Consider the following 15,019-nt stretch of genomic DNA (forward strand, 5'->3'; position numbering starts at 1 on the left):
TCATGATCTAAGCTATATCTAGAAGAGCTTCTCTTTTTTGCGGCCTTCGCGTCTCTCCCTCTCTTCTCTTGCACACTCGCACCCGCCATGTAACTGCGAGTCTCTTTCATCTCATCGCTGTTTTCTCTTTAGTTCCAGTGCAGGTCACTCTTTGTATTGGTGTTCTTTTTCGACCCCTTTAGTTTCCTAGCTTGTGTTTGACGCCCAGCCTCCTTTAAGGCCTAATATCCTGCACAGACTTCCCCACAAGAACCTCGCGAAGCGAAGAGAAAAATCACAGAAAGAAATCAACACAGAATCATGTCGGGCAATCAAGGAGGCAGTCGGGATCCTCCGCCGCCGTCACAATCTGAACCCTCGTCGCGCGTCAACATGAATGTACAAAGCACGTCATCCGGGTCCCTTCGTCAGTCCAGAACGACGGCACAGTCCCGGAGAACCTACGGTACCATCATAATCCTATTAATCAGATAACTATACCATACCTGACCGTCAATCTCATGCAGGCACTCTGGATTCATCCGAAAGGACCGGTGTCGAACGCCCCTACGACACTCAACCGGAGAGTTCAACGCGAAACCCGACGTCCAACTCGCCATCAATAACCCCTTTGCAATCTGACAGACCGAGGAAACCTCCCGTAACGCGACGCATGTCGTCTAAACGCCAGCCTCACAAGGGACAGGAGTTCTCGACCGAAGATGACGTCCAAGAGGTCGAGGAAGACATCGCCATGCAGCAGGCCGCCAACCCACAGCGTTCTCCAAGAATTCGGCCCATGCGAAACAACAGCTCGACTCTGAGGAGAAGACATACCGCCCGGATGAACCCGTTGACCCAGGCGGAGTCGGATACGGAGTCGGATGAAGAAGATGCGGGATTGCCCGAGTCGGCCATGGAGGGCTCCGGATTGCTAGCATCGTCCTGGCATTCAGATCGCGGAAGTCAAGACGGAGAAGAGGATGTTCAGTCTGGTGAAGATAACGGCGACGAGGACGACGACGAAGAGACAAGCGATGCGGAAAGCTTTACGCTGAAAGATCGCCAACAGGCGATCAACGAAACGCATCCCTTCGGTATCAGGATCTGGAAACCCGCGCTATATAAGAAGAGTCGATCTGTGGAGAAGAGGGCGGAGGGCGATATCCACTCGTCCCCCGGGGGTCGAGTGGGGAACGTGCTGTTCCTGTCGAACTTGTTATGGACGATCTTCTTCGGGTGGTGGCTTGCCTTTGCTGCCCTCATCAGTGCTGTCGCCTGTTTTATATTCGCCTATTCGCCCAGTGCGGTGGAATACGGGCGAGCATTTTCGGGCTTGTCGTGGTACCTCTTCTACCCGTTCGGATCCTACGTCCGGTTGGACACGGATGAGAATTACGCGGAAGAGGACGAGGGTGAAGGGCGCAGCATCAGCGAATATGAGCAATGGCAGAACGGCGATATTGAGAATGGCCGGTTGTTTTTCGGTCCTCGCCGTGACCGTTCGCTTGTGGGCCGAAGGAGAAATAGCGTCGATTCGGCCAGTGAACAGGACAGCTTGCTGGGTCGAACCACGAGACGCAGTTCCGGAAACAGTCCTCTAGGGCACCCCAAACGACGCCTGTTTGGGCGTGGTGAGTGGACGCTTGGCCGCGTCGTCTTCTTTGTCTTTTTCTATTTCCTAGTCGGACCGCTGATGCTCCTGGTGTCCCTGCTCTGCTGGCTCCTGGTCTTCTGGATCCCTATGGGCCGGGTAACAATTATCCTGTTTGACCACCTTCGCCGGCATCCATTGGCCCTTTCGTATCACTCGGATACCAGCCGGCATGCCCCGGGCGCGTCATCGTCCATTCTGTTATGCACCTATCGTGCTGCTGGATTGAGATACTGGAAGTATACAGTCGGGGGAACGAACATCTTTCTGATCAATCTCCTTGGTGTCGTATTGTTCGTCATTTTTGACTACTTCCTTTTGGACAAGACCTTGGGTCTTCAGGGATGGCTGACACACCCTGGTTTGATCTTCACTCTCGCCCTACTTTCCATTATCCCTCTTGCCTACTTCATTGGACAGGCGGTGGCGTCAATTTCAGCACAGTCATCGATGGGCATGGGCGCGGCGGTCAATGCATTCTTCTCGACTGTCGTTGAGGTCTATCTCTACTGTGTCGCCTTGACTGAGGGCAAGGGCGCTCTGGTCGAGGGCAGCATTATCGGCAGTATCTTTGCAGGTATTCTGTTTCTCCCGGGATTATCGATGTGCTTTGGTGCCATCAAGCGGAAGACACAGCGTTTCAACGTCAAGTCTGCCGGTGTTACCTCCACGATGCTGATGTTTGCTGTGATTGCTGCATTTGGACCTACCCTTTTCTATCAGATATATGGGAGTGTAAGTCTTGACTCTGTTGCTCGCCCTTTATAAACACTGACGCCCTCCGCTATAGCACGAACTCAATTGCCATCCATGCTTCGAAGCCCCGGGAACAGAGAGCAGTGATTGCCGCCGTTGTTATTTCTCTCAGGTCCCAGCTGTCAACGACAGCTTCTTCCGGAAAGCCGTCCAACCCTATTCATGGGTCGCTGCTATCTTCCTCTTTCTCTCCTATGTTATCGGTCTTTGGTTCACTCTCAGAACTCACGCTGCGCTCATCTGGGCCACAGAAATTGAGGAGAAGAAGGCCGCAGCGCTACCTCATGAGCACTCCGCTGACGAACATCGGCACCTACTTTACCCCAACGGCCAATCGGGGATTCCGACTGGGGCTTCCGGGGCAAAGGGTTCGGTGCGCGAATCGCAACTGTATAGACGGATTCTGGGGCAGTCACTGAAGCACGTTGGCCTGTCAGACAACCCGGCCGATTCTGGCGACCAAGTGGAGTCTAGCTCCTCCGCTCATGACAAGGGCGTAACGCCGCATCTAGTCCCTCCGCGGTCCGCGGGTGATGACAGCCATGGGTTCAAGAGCTTCGCCGGTCTCTCCGGCGAAGAGAATGAGCATCTGGTTCGTCAAGTGACAGAGGTGGCTGCGACTGCCGCAGCCGTTGCTGCCCGCGATGCGGCGCGGACACGCAAGCCCTCCGTTCAGCATGGCACAGTACGCCATGGTACGAAGAGTCCCGCGGATCCCGTCAAAGCTATGATTGAGGAAGACTATGGGATCGAGCAAACCCATGCAAGCGGCGGGCATGACGCTCCGAACTGGAGCAAAGCTCGAAGCTCCATCATTCTTCTCGGTGCGACGATTCTGTATGCGGTCATTGCTGAGATCCTGGTCAACACAGTTGACGTGGTCCTGGAGAGCGTGGACATTGACGAGAAGTTCCTTGGAATAACTCTCTTTGCTCTGGTACCCAACACCACAGAGTTCCTAGTATGTCATCTTCCTTTGCCCCTACATGACGTTGCTTACACTTCCTAGAACGCCATCTCCTTCGCCATGAACGGCAACATTGCCTTGTCCATGGAAATCGGCTCTGCCTACGCACTGCAAGTCTGTCTCTTGCAGATCCCCGCCGTGGTATTATTCAGCGCCTTCTACGCGAGACTCCTCGATCCGTCGCAGCTCTTGACCCACACATTCAAGTAAGCCACCCCCATCCCGTCCGCTTTGCTTCGCTAACATGTATATTCTACAGCCTCCTCTTCCCCCAGTGGGACATGGTAACCGTCATCCTCTGCGTTTTCCTCCTCTCGTACGTCCACGGCGAAGGCAAGAGCAACTATTTCAAGGGCTCCATCCTCGTCCTCACCTACCTGGTCGTCGTGATTGGCTTCTTCCTGTCGGGGTACAGTAACCTGGACACGATGGGGGTCGACCGCTTCGATACCCTCGCCCTTGGTCCCGTCGACTCCGAAAAGTACTATACTATCGGTCGGGCCAGAAACGGTGTTGCATATAGATGATGGTTGTGCGCGTTTTTCATTGTATCAGGGCTCCTCAAGTCTGTAGAATGGCATTCATTCTGTGCTTGGATAGTAAATGGAATTGTTGGTTTGTTGCATGCTACCTGTACGTACGGGTAGCTTCGTTTTTGGGTCAGACCGCTCAAGCAGATAGATTAGGAAAGATAATTGAATTTGCAGAATATGCGATTATTTTCATGACCGAAACCCGTTTTTCCATATTCCATACAATATCTCATTATAACCGTAGAAGTTGCAGCATCTTTCGAACTCCTTTATCGTCTACAGGTCAGTTCGATTCCAGGGCTTTGTCCACCAGCGCCCGATATTCCTGCTGCTTGTAGCACTGCTCGAGGAACACCTTGTACTTGGCTTCCAGGAGGGCCTTCTCCTTCGGGTCGTTGGTCGGCATGATTTTCTTGCCCGGCTTGCTCATGCGATCCATGATCTCCCACAGGTCCTCGGTCTTGCCCTCGGCATCGGCACTGGCGGCCTTCGCGCCGAGCATGGCAGCGCCATGGCACACGGCGGCGTGGATGTACCGGGGGATGAGGACGGGCATCTGGCAGGCTGAGGCGACCAGGCCGACCAAGATGTCATTCTGGCACTGCGATCCCGACATGAAGATGGAGGTGATGCTGTGGCCGGCCTTGTTCATGGTCTCGACGATCTGCTTGGTCTGCAGGGCGATGAACTCCAGCGTGGCGTAGTAGTAAAGCGCCAAACCGTCGACGGACTTGTCGCTGGTCAGACCAACAATGGCGCCCGCCATGTTCGGGTCGGCGATGGGAGACCGGTTGCCCCAGAGGTCGCCGTAGAAGAAGAGATGGCGGCCTAGGTAGGAGACGTTGGGGACCTTGCGGTCATGGGCCATCTCCTTTAGATGCTCGTTCAGGTATTCGTAGATGTTGGCGTTGTAGGACTCGGCGATGGACAGGGCCTGGTTGAACGCAGGGTGCGTCTCAATGACATGTTTGAGCAGCTCGCCTGTCGCCGACTGCCCGCCTTCGGCCATCCAGTATCCCGGCTGGATGGTGTCCCGATACGGTCCCCACACGCCCGGAACGAACACGGGGTCGGGCGACATGGCGAGATGGCAGGTTGACGTGCCGGCGACGGCAGCGAGGCGCGAGAAGGCCTGCGTCTTGTCGTTCTTCGCGACGTCGGCGCTCAATTGCTCTGATTCGAGGTTGACTTTGGCGCCAACGGTGCCGATCCAGCCGGCATATGCGTCGATGACGCCGCTACCGATGGCGATGCCGGCCGGAAGGCCTAGTTCGGAGGCGGCCTTCTCGCAGAGAGTGCCCACCAGTTCACCGGCACTGAGATAATCACCATTCTGCAGAGGATCCGTTAGCAGTCAACATTCGGGAAGAGTAGACTATCATGCATCATGATATTGGACGCAGGGAGAGAAGAAACACGGGGGAAATAAGAAAAAGGCTCACCACCCCGTCGACACCACCCATGCGCTTGAAGTTGTCCTCCATCAGATCCTCCAGTCCGATCTCTTTCAGGAAATCCTCCTGCCAGCCCTTGACGCTGCCGTCCACGCCCACCGGGACATAGCCCTGCTTACAGACGACGCTGCAGAAGCTCCGCTTCTCATTTCCGGTAGCAATGTGGGTCAGCGCATCGGCAAGGTCAAAGAACTTGCACTGATCAAAGACTTCCTTGGGCATGTTGTTCTTCAGCCACAGGACCTTGGGGATCTCCATTTCAATGGACATCTTGCCGCCGACGTAGCGCAGCAGGTTGTGGTTGGTCGCGTTGACTTTCTCAGTCTCCTCGACGGGACGGTGGTCCAGCCAGAGGATGACATTGCGGTCTGAATCGAAATTGGGGCCGGTGACGGAGACGGGCTCGTCAGTGACGGTCGAAAACACAGCCAGCGAGCAGGTTGCGTCGAAACCGATACCGCGGACGGTCTGGGGGTCGATGTTGTGCTGGCTGATGGCGCGCTGAACGGACAGGCAAATGCACCGCCAGATGTCGGTCGTGGATTGTTCCTGGGAGGGGTGGTCAATTTACCAGTGGCTGAAGAGTGGGAGGAGGGAACGCACATAGTAACCGGTTTGGGGTTGCCAGAGACCGATGTTCTCTGAGGCCAATCCGACAATGTCACCTTTGCTGTCGATGATGCAGGCGCGTGCGCTTCCGGTGCCGACATCAATTCCAATGTAGTGGTCCTGGTGGGGTTGGATGTCCTCGCGGGCATCCATGGAGGCCTGGCGGGAGCCCTGGCGAGAGGGGCGGCGGAAAGGCATGGACATGGAGGACGCCATGACGAACTGAGAGGTTAGGATAGTATCCGGTGGGATTGGGGGGATAACAGACAGATTGGGGATTTGGGACTTGACAGGAGGTAGCTTATCAGCCCGCTATTTGGAGCTCCGCCAATGTGTGGGGAGCTGGGCGGGGAAACAAGAGCTCCAGGTTCAGTCAGACAGCTAAGGGGAGGTGAATAGAGAATAGGGAATAGGGCAGAAAGAAAGGGAGAAGAAAGTTGAAGCTCTTGATGACCAAGAAGAGAGGGAGTGGGGGAGAGAGACAAAGAAGAAAAAACGTGGGGAAGTTGGGGGAAGAGATTAAGAGGATTTCTTATTATTCATGGAGGAGGGGAGCAATGACAGCATCCATTGACCGCTTCTTGCTGGGGATTGCTTGATTCCTTGGAAGACACTCCTCCGTAGAGAAAAAGAAAGCATCTTGCCATCAAAGCGAAGGAATCAGGAAGATTTCTGGCTGATCCATCCGGAACAGTCGAGTCGGACGCATGCATTTGGGTTGCCTATTATGGAAATTTCACGATGGAGTACTCTCTAGGTAGTATGAATAGTACCTGAGTACTAGGATGGTTATAGAGTAGTGGGAAGTATTCAATAATAATTAGTAGGAGCAATGACAATAAGTTAGAATGATAATAATATGATCTCAAAGTACCTAGTACATACGGAGTATAGATGCAAATATATAGCGAGAGATCCATACATTGGTTGGTATCCTCCTATACTCCGTATAATTATAATACTATTTATTATATACAATTGTCCTATCCTAACATCCTATATACCTTCATCATATATAAATATAAATATAAATATAAATTATGGTAGTATCAAGATGAGTTGAGTGCCTTAGTCAGGAAATGACGCTCTACGACCTCCGATACCTCCGCAAACTTCACCTCCGCGCATCACCATCCTCCACCTCACCTCACCACCAACGCCACTCACTCCTCACCATGTGGCTCTCCACGGGGACACTTCCCCTTCTCCTCCTCCTCTCCTTCGTCTCCCTCGCCCTCTCCCAATCCATCACCACCGACCTCTTCTACTGGCCGCTCTCCGCCCCGAAACCCGCCCTCCTCGCCCGCATCGCCTACGATCCCACCTCCCTGAAGCCCGAACTCCTCTCCTACACGCCTCCCCCCGTGTCCGAAGACCTCCCCGACAACCAGATCGTCCGCGTCGGCCTGTACACCTCCACCCCCGCCAGCCCCAACCAATGGGTCGGCTCGCTGACCTCCCTGGCCGCCCTGCGCGAACATGACGCCCCCATTCTCCAGCTGCATCTGGGGCCCTCCAAGGAGGTCTACCATGTCGCTGTGATGTCTGCCAATGTCTCGACGACAAGCCCGTCGTCGTCAAGTCCCATTGTCGAGCTGGTTGGCCCCGAGACGGGGCCGCGCCCGCATCTCAATCGTCCTGTGGTTGTTGGGCCCGACGGTGCCAATCCGGATGAACCGGTTGAGAAGACCTTTTTCCAGAAGTATGTTGATCTCTATACCCGTTTGGTTCGCTGGAGGCGGTGCGCTGACTGTCTGTGCCAGGTACTGGTGGATTATCCTCATCGTGACGTTCCTGGCTATGTCTGGTGGCGGAGAGGGACAGTGATTGCCGACGGTCTAAAATCGTTTTTGATAATGGTAGACTTCTATATGGAACTGCTTAAACTACGTTCTCCTTCCCTCGGGATTATACAGCGGATTCCTGTATGGCTGCAAGGTAGTGTGCAGAGCTGCCCACGCCGAGTGGTGGTGGACCCATGTGGCCTGCACTACAATAGCGTAAAGGCTGCGGACGTAGGCTACAACGAACTTTCTAATATATGTCTGGACCATGCGAATGCTGTTATCGTCATTAACTAGCAATATGTTCCACTACCTTGCGCCCTCCGCCCAGCGGACTAAGATTCCAGTACATAAGTCCCCGATCCGTAATAGCCACCAACTCGTCCTCGTCCTGCGTGAATTGCAGCTGGAAACAAACCGCATTCAGCGGGAGCACCACGGGCTGCAGCACCGTCACCCCGGGGCCCGCCTGCGACGACGGCGGGTAGAACCCATCCTTATTCTGCTCGATCAACGAGCCCGGCTCAACCGCCCACACATACAGTAGATTCCAGTTAGCCACGGCGATGCGCGTGCCACGCTTCGACGCAGCCACACGACAGCCCAGCGAATCCGTCGCATCCTCGAACCCCCACAGTCGCGCAACGATCGTCCAGTCCGGGAACCGCCGGCCGCGCTCGAGATTCAGCACATGCTGGCAATTGTGCGATGAGCAGAGCGCTTCAGACCGCAGGAGACACGCTACCGTCCAGTCCTCCGAGCGGTGCCGCGCGACCCCGAACGACAGATACTTCCAGTGGCACATGGACCGGCCGTCCTGCTGGATGGTTTCATGGGTACCGAAGAAAGGGATGTCGATAGAAAACAGAAGCACGAGCGATTCGTCAAACTGCACCGTGCAGGCGTTGCCGTACATGGTCGGCTGCACCGGGTACGAAGACATGTTGACGCGCTGGAACGAGCCGTACAGCGTCCGCGCTTTGTAGTAGTACAGTAACTGCGACGAGCGGTCGTTGAACGCGAGGTTGATAATCGGTCCTCGGTTCTGCAGCGCCGAGGTCATCATGCTGGGATGGACGAAATGCGCATCGTCGTCATTCTCCTGAGTGCCTCCCACCAGAATACAGGAGTTATACTCGAGTTCTGCGGCGCGTTAGCTTGACATCCTCTGACAGACCTAGGACGATGCGGACCAACCGATCAATCTCCCCAGGGCGCCGGCACTGCTCGATTGGTCCTGGATGTTATACAGGACGACCTCTGTGTCGTTTTCGTCGCGTTTATGCTGCCACGAGATCGCAAACGTGTCTCTATGCGCCGCCGCAAGAGCCAGCGGCTCATATTCTGCATGGTCGGGAAAGCTGCACATCCGGACCGGGTCGTGAGGAGACCGTAACGAATGACGAACGAGATAGACGTATCCGGCGCCATTCGACGCCAACGCTTGCCTCACAAACGGGTGGTCCGCGTCCGCAGCGTCCACGGCCGGCGTGAAGCGCTGGAGCACATAGACCCCGCCGTCCCTGTCGAACGCGGTTCGCAGGACCTCGACCGACCCCGACTGCGCCATGAACGGCGAGCACAGCCGGCCTGCCTGCCGGAGCTTCCTGTTCTCCGCGCGAAAGATCCTGACATCCCCGTGGCCCTTCAGCGCAATGCCAAGGGTGGTCCGGTCATGGGAGAACGCCGATGCCTTGACGTCGAGCGTCTGCTTCGCCGACCCAAAGGTATACTGCGTAGAGGACGCGTAGAACTGCGTCCCGTACAGCTGCTGGAACGCACGGCGGACAAGAAGTCGGAACAGCTGGCGTGACTTCAGTTGGGAGTCAAACTCCGCGCCTGGAGTGAGATATAAGTGATGCAGGAGGACTTCCCGGCAGTTGGTTGCGATTTCGTACAGAGCCCGACAGGAGAACGCGGCCTCCAGGAAATCTGGCGTCCTGCAATGTTGGAGGACCAGTTGGACCAGCTCCGCCGGGAGGTTTAGGAGCATAATGCTGATGTGAGAAGGTTCGTCGCGTGCGGCTCCGACCATGCAACTGTGAGATGAATCAAATGTGTAACGAGGGTGGCCTGCGAGGATACCAACTGGGCCTTCACCAAAAGCATGATTTGGAGAAGAAGACGATGGTGATGGTAGAATTTATATTGCGTAGGAAGGACTATAAAACGAGGTTGATTACCATGGGTCTCATCACTGAGTGGGGGACGCCGCCCCCATTCTCAGGCACCCACCGCCTGTTGCCTGACCCCTGACTTTCTAGCCAGGCACCCCCGGCGATGCCTACGGAGTATAGTACACTTTTTTACTGATCCCTCCGAGATCACGAAGATCAAGATGCACCGAGACTGCAAACTGAATGCTATTTATATGCGATATATCATGAATGCCGGACCGAGCGACCAAACCCACCACGCCTTTCCAATCAGTTGTCCCCGAACACCTAGACATGCGTCGGCGTTTACATGCGCCATGCAATTACGCCAGAAAATGGACACACACGTATACCAGTGCGTATGTATATACGGATCTTGGAAGTATATGTCGGCAAGAATATTCGGGCCACCAGGGCTTTCTGAATCGGGTTTTGTATCATCGGTGCGAGTCAGTCTCTCCCCGCATTTGAGAGGTGATCCATTCCAAGACACTCTCATAACATAGTACGAATTGGCTCAAGTTCTGAACCATGCTGGGGCGCTGCGTGCGGAAATCGGAGACGGTCTTCGCAATAAGGTCGGAGTTTTCATCCTGCATCCATCCGTCGTGGCAGGTTTCACCACTGGAAGCACACCTCGGACACGCCACCTTCCTAGTACGTTGCCGGCCCAGCATGTCCATCACACTGTCCACGGTACAGAAGGTACCAGTGCGTCCACAGCCTGCACTGCAATGTACCAAGACTGGCCTCTGCATTTCAGGTCTTGAGCCACAGTCGCCGCAGGGCGTTGTGGCCGTTACATTCCTCATCCTATCGCACTGCTCGACCAGTCGGACCAGATGAGAGGGCTGCGATGTCGTTCCGAAATCAGGCCAGTATGGATATTGGAGTTGCATCACCTCACGCAACGGCTGGAAAGGGAAAGCCGAATGTGATAGGCCAAAGTGTCTCACTATGATGCAGGGGTTGCTGGAGTCCTCATTGGTTGCTGCCAAGGATGGGTCTGGTCCAGAATCCACCTGCTGCATGCCAGGAGAATTCAGATAGATGTATTTCTGAGAGAAATTGTTGACCTGAAAAGGGCCATAGTTCCCGGAAACCCAGTATGGGTGACACTTGGTCTGGCCTCTTTCTACTTCTGCAGTGAGGGAAACGATAAGCCTCACATCCTGCTCCCAAACGACACGCCAAAAGTCCTGCGACATGTCAGTCATACAACATCATACCGGTTGATCAGATAAACGTACGGTAAACGTGTCCGGCACCGGTGCCTGGGTGGCTATATAACGCTTATCACTGTACTCCGCCTTCAAGAAACTGGCATTCACGTAGTCACAGCCATTGGGGGATACATCCTGCAGCTTGACTCGAGAGTGGTCGAACGGGTAGATGTCGTTGTATCGGTTTTTGGAGCCCTTTTCAATGCCTGCAACGCGGAACTTTCCCGAGGCTCCAACTAACGAGGCATCTGCCGACTTCTCGTACGACAGTGCCTGTTTCATGCGCTCTAGTTCATTCTTCTCGAGCTCTAAGAATTTCTCAGAGACGTTGCGTCCTTTGTCTCTATCATCAGCGGCCCTGCGTAACCACAGAGGCAATGCGTGCTTCCTGGATTCTGTCAAGTTGTTTGGAAGCTGGAGGGGGATCTGTCCTACCCCACCCAGGAGGTCCATATGTTGCCGGATATTGCCAAAGAAAGGTATCGCTGGGTGGGATGCATCTGGTAAAGCACACCCACCGGCGACAGGCGCAGCTGACGGAAGATCCAACTTGGGCAAGAAAGGTTTTTTGACACCGGATGGTGATGTCTGCTGCTGCTGGACGAGAGAAGGGAATTTGCGGGAGAATTCGTTGAGCCCTCCACGCAAGATCAGCCCCTTCCCACCCCAGCCTTCGATGGAGAATTTCCTTAGAACGTTGGCCAAAGGGGCGGCATCCTTCATTTCAGATGTCGTTGCATCGTAAACGATGATAAATTCACAAGAGTGCCATTGGGCAAACTTCGCCTTGTCACCGTCATTGGTGAATGTGTTGGCCAACTTTTGCGTATTGAACGAGGGTCGCTTGAGAAGAGTCGTGGGGATACAGAGATTCAGCGCATCCTTGACATGCGCCTTGGCGAAGTGAGTATACGGTCGAACATCGAATGTCAAAAGTCCGTACTGAGGTGATTGAAGAAGCTCTGCGAAGCGCTCTGGTGAGACAAACAGACTACTCGCCTGTGCTGTTGATGACGCCGTGGCTTTGCGAAGATCAGAAGTTGGGCTCTTATTTTCGACGTTGTTGCCCACGGTCAGTGTATAAAGAGGAAAGCCTCCGCGTTCCCCGACTACCGGTCCTTTGTTCGTAGGGCTCATGTAACTCTCGAGCACATTTCTCTGTGATAGAATCTGAGGTTTCGGACTGGATACTGACGCCTGACCAGAGGGCAGCGGATCCCGAGAGTTTCTCGTATTGTTCGAGTGGTCGACGCCGAGGGCGAAGTAGCTGGGGCCCGAGCAGTCCGACGCATTCTGGGAACCGACATTGGGATTAAACGGAGATGGGCGATTGTCGCACAAGGAGAAGAAGGGTGTTGCGGGAGGAAGCTGGAGGCTTGGGGACTCTTGAGGCCACGGCGAAGTAGGCGATCTTGGGCCTGTCATAGCAGACATGATATTCATCCACGAACCTGTGTCCTGATAACCCCGATATAATGACTGGTGGCGTTGTTACGCATGGAGTCCATTTGCCATCGCGATGTAATCACGTCCGAAAGAAGAGCAGCCGAGGGAGGTAAGTACAACCAGAGTTGCAGACAGCGTTGTGTATTCAGACGAAGAACGAGAGAACAACGTATACAATCGAATCGGGATCTCCCACGATGCTGGGACTAACGGAAGTTAAAAGAAGAAAGATGACGTTGTCGGAGAAACCGGCAGAATACGCTCGAGCCAAAGGGGCGAAAGAAGTAAATCGAGATTTGGCTTTTCGAAGCCACGGAACTGAAGGGTTCTAGAAAAAGGAGGCTCTCAGGAGAAAGATAAGCAGACCAAGATGGCGAGGGAGTGTCAGGAAGGAGGGAAGAATCGACAGAAATTCGGTAGGGGTTGTGTTAGTGGAGCGTGGTGGTTAGATAGGTGAGGTTCTGGCCACGGCGGCGGCGACGGTCTACCACAACAAGGGCCTCCCACAGTGAGCACAGAAAGGGGGGGCGTCACTCTTCACCAGAAAAGGGAGGTTCTGAGCCAATGGCACTGGCAACAGGCCGAAGTGGGGGGAGAAAGAGGGGTCTGGCTGATATCACTGATCCACCGGGATGCGAGGAATCGTCCGAACGAAGAGGAAATGGCTCAATAAGCGAGACTGGCGAAGGTTGGAGGGCGAATCGAGGTTTGGGAAAATTGGAGCGACCAGACGTTGTTTTCTGGATATGACGTATGGGGAACAAGCCACTTACCCGATTCGGCTACACTCTTCTGACTAAGGTCCACCATGTTCTGTCGAATCGGGAGTACCCAGTACTTCAGAGTACAAGAGCATGTCAGTACGGAGTAAAGTCGATGCTACGGAGTACCTAGGTAGAGTATCCAGATTGAGACGGCTACACATTGTTTGGCTTTATCTTATAAGCACTACAATCTACGCATATCACTAAATGAAGAAGTTTTATAACTTCATACTTACAGCATGAATCCGTGAAATCCAGCCCCCACATACCTGACTGAGCACGGGAAGAGTCATGAATGGCTTCTCCGCATACCGAGTAAAATCAGAAAATGCGCTCTTTTATATTCTAAATACTAGTATCTAGGTACCTACTACACAATAAGTACCGTATACCTATTTAGGAACTCCGATACCGATACTTGGTGGATCCTGATTCGGCAACACGCTTACCAGGAACGGATTAGGCCTTCACGCATGTACTCGTAGATCTACCAACCATGGCGCCCTACGACAATTCATCACTCAGATCTAGATAAAGGTATCGAATAACAAGGACTCACTAATTGGCATCAGCGTCCCATGAAATACAGCTAAACATCCCAACTCAAATGACGCATAAAATCTACCACATATCGAATTCCATCTCTGAATGCTTCTCGGGAAAGGGATGGCTACGCATGATAATGTTCAAATGCAATTGAGCGTCGCGATTTAGACCTGTCCAACTAGCAAAATATTTACATACATTAAGGTACTCCTGTGACCAATAGCTGAAAAGGAACTTAGAAACTCTGGAGACAACCTAGACTTCAGTAGGGCGCCTTCATATTTATCTTCCAAGTATATACCTAGGCGAGCCTACTACCACTGAGAACATCCGGCAATAATTGCAGCGTTGTTATATCCCTGTTTGACTGATCTGTCGGCCCAATTTCGGGCATACTGGGCTGAGACTACCCAAGGCTGCCATGTCGCAGTCAACATGTACCAAGTCTGCTGGTAGTTTGAACACAGGAGCGGAGATACCGGTGTCGTCGACTTCGCTGATTGAGTATAGTCGCACCAAAAAGTAGTAGCGACCTTGATTTCACCGCGACCATATACAACGCATAACCCGGCTGACCCGAAGATCAGAAGCGTCGCACTCGGCTGACCGTGAAGTCCATCGCGAGAGTCACCGTATGGATGTTGTGCTTCAACATGGACTATCTGAAAACAATCCGACCGCTCAAATTCTCCCATCCGGCTCTCCCTTAAACCTTTGCACTCGCTTTTGTTCCCAGTTGTCCAAGTCTTTCGCCATCAGCCGCTGTGGATAGGAATGAAGATCAGTATAAACCCCTGTTTACCCCCAAGAAATAAAAAGACGAATGCTCACGTAGTATTCTTCCCGCTCATCTCCGAGGATCCGTCTCCTGGGATTCCTCTTGATTCCTTCCTCTCCATCTGGGCCCTTGAGGCCTAGATTCATCGCCTCCTCTTGACTAAGCTGCTTCACTTTGCGATCATATCGTTCGTATCGGAGTGCCGTAGCCGGAGTCAGCACGAAAGAGCCGGCAACAATGATCATGACGAAGGGAAGTCCGAAAAGAAGGAATGGGTGTTTTGGCAAAGTAGCTCGGTATGCTGCGCCGATGCGCTCTCCGAGCGTAGACGATGCTGTCGTAGCGCGTCGGAACGTTTTCGTTTGAAAAG

General features: G+C 53.6%; 6 protein-coding genes across 6 annotated transcripts; 2 read left to right on the forward strand and 4 right to left on the reverse strand.

Annotated features, from left to right (window-relative positions):
- Positions 1-372: 372 nt before the first annotated feature.
- On the forward strand, positions 373-3,883 carry ATEG_02759 (calcium/hydrogen antiporter; the record flags this gene model as incomplete). The annotated part of the gene is made up of 5 exons (XM_001211937.1): positions 373-406; positions 507-2,368; positions 2,424-3,350; positions 3,399-3,562; positions 3,616-3,883. 5 exons carry the CDS (start codon positions 373-375, stop codon positions 3,881-3,883), a joined length of 3,255 nt encoding a protein of 1,084 aa, XP_001211937.1.
- A 289-nt stretch (positions 3,884-4,172) lies between these two features.
- ATEG_02760 (FGGY-family carbohydrate kinase) lies at positions 4,173-6,168 on the reverse strand (the record flags this gene model as incomplete). The annotated part of the gene is made up of 3 exons (XM_001211938.1): positions 4,173-5,222; positions 5,332-5,892; positions 5,947-6,168. The coding sequence occupies 3 exons, from the start codon at positions 6,166-6,168 to the stop codon at positions 4,173-4,175; spliced, it is 1,833 nt and encodes a 610-aa protein (XP_001211938.1).
- A 959-nt stretch (positions 6,169-7,127) lies between these two features.
- ATEG_02761 (uncharacterized protein) lies at positions 7,128-7,779 on the forward strand (the record flags this gene model as incomplete). Its single annotated transcript, XM_001211939.1, has 2 exons — positions 7,128-7,654; positions 7,716-7,779. 2 exons carry the CDS (start codon positions 7,128-7,130, stop codon positions 7,777-7,779), a joined length of 591 nt encoding a protein of 196 aa, XP_001211939.1.
- Positions 7,780-8,025: 246 nt separating this feature from the next.
- ATEG_02762 (F-box domain protein) lies at positions 8,026-9,729 on the reverse strand (the record flags this gene model as incomplete). The annotated part of the gene is made up of 2 exons (XM_001211940.1): positions 8,026-8,879; positions 8,934-9,729. 2 exons carry the CDS (start codon positions 9,727-9,729, stop codon positions 8,026-8,028), a joined length of 1,650 nt encoding a protein of 549 aa, XP_001211940.1.
- A 600-nt stretch (positions 9,730-10,329) lies between these two features.
- ptpA (putative protein tyrosine phosphatase (Pyp1)) lies at positions 10,330-12,549 on the reverse strand (the record flags this gene model as incomplete). The annotated part of the gene is made up of 2 exons (XM_001211941.1): positions 10,330-11,091; positions 11,143-12,549. The coding sequence occupies 2 exons, from the start codon at positions 12,547-12,549 to the stop codon at positions 10,330-10,332; spliced, it is 2,169 nt and encodes a 722-aa protein (XP_001211941.1).
- Positions 12,550-14,185: 1,636 nt separating this feature from the next.
- On the reverse strand, positions 14,186-14,894 carry ATEG_02764 (cytochrome c oxidase assembly protein COX16; the record flags this gene model as incomplete). The annotated part of the gene is made up of 2 exons (XM_001211942.1): positions 14,186-14,617; positions 14,703-14,894. The coding sequence occupies 2 exons, from the start codon at positions 14,892-14,894 to the stop codon at positions 14,186-14,188; spliced, it is 624 nt and encodes a 207-aa protein (XP_001211942.1).
- Positions 14,895-15,019: the final 125 nt, after the last annotated feature.

This window comes from Aspergillus terreus, genomic scaffold (assembly GCF_000149615.1).
Source record: "Aspergillus terreus NIH2624 scaffold_3 genomic scaffold, whole genome shotgun sequence".
Classification (NCBI taxonomy): domain Eukaryota; kingdom Fungi; phylum Ascomycota; class Eurotiomycetes; order Eurotiales; family Aspergillaceae; genus Aspergillus; species Aspergillus terreus.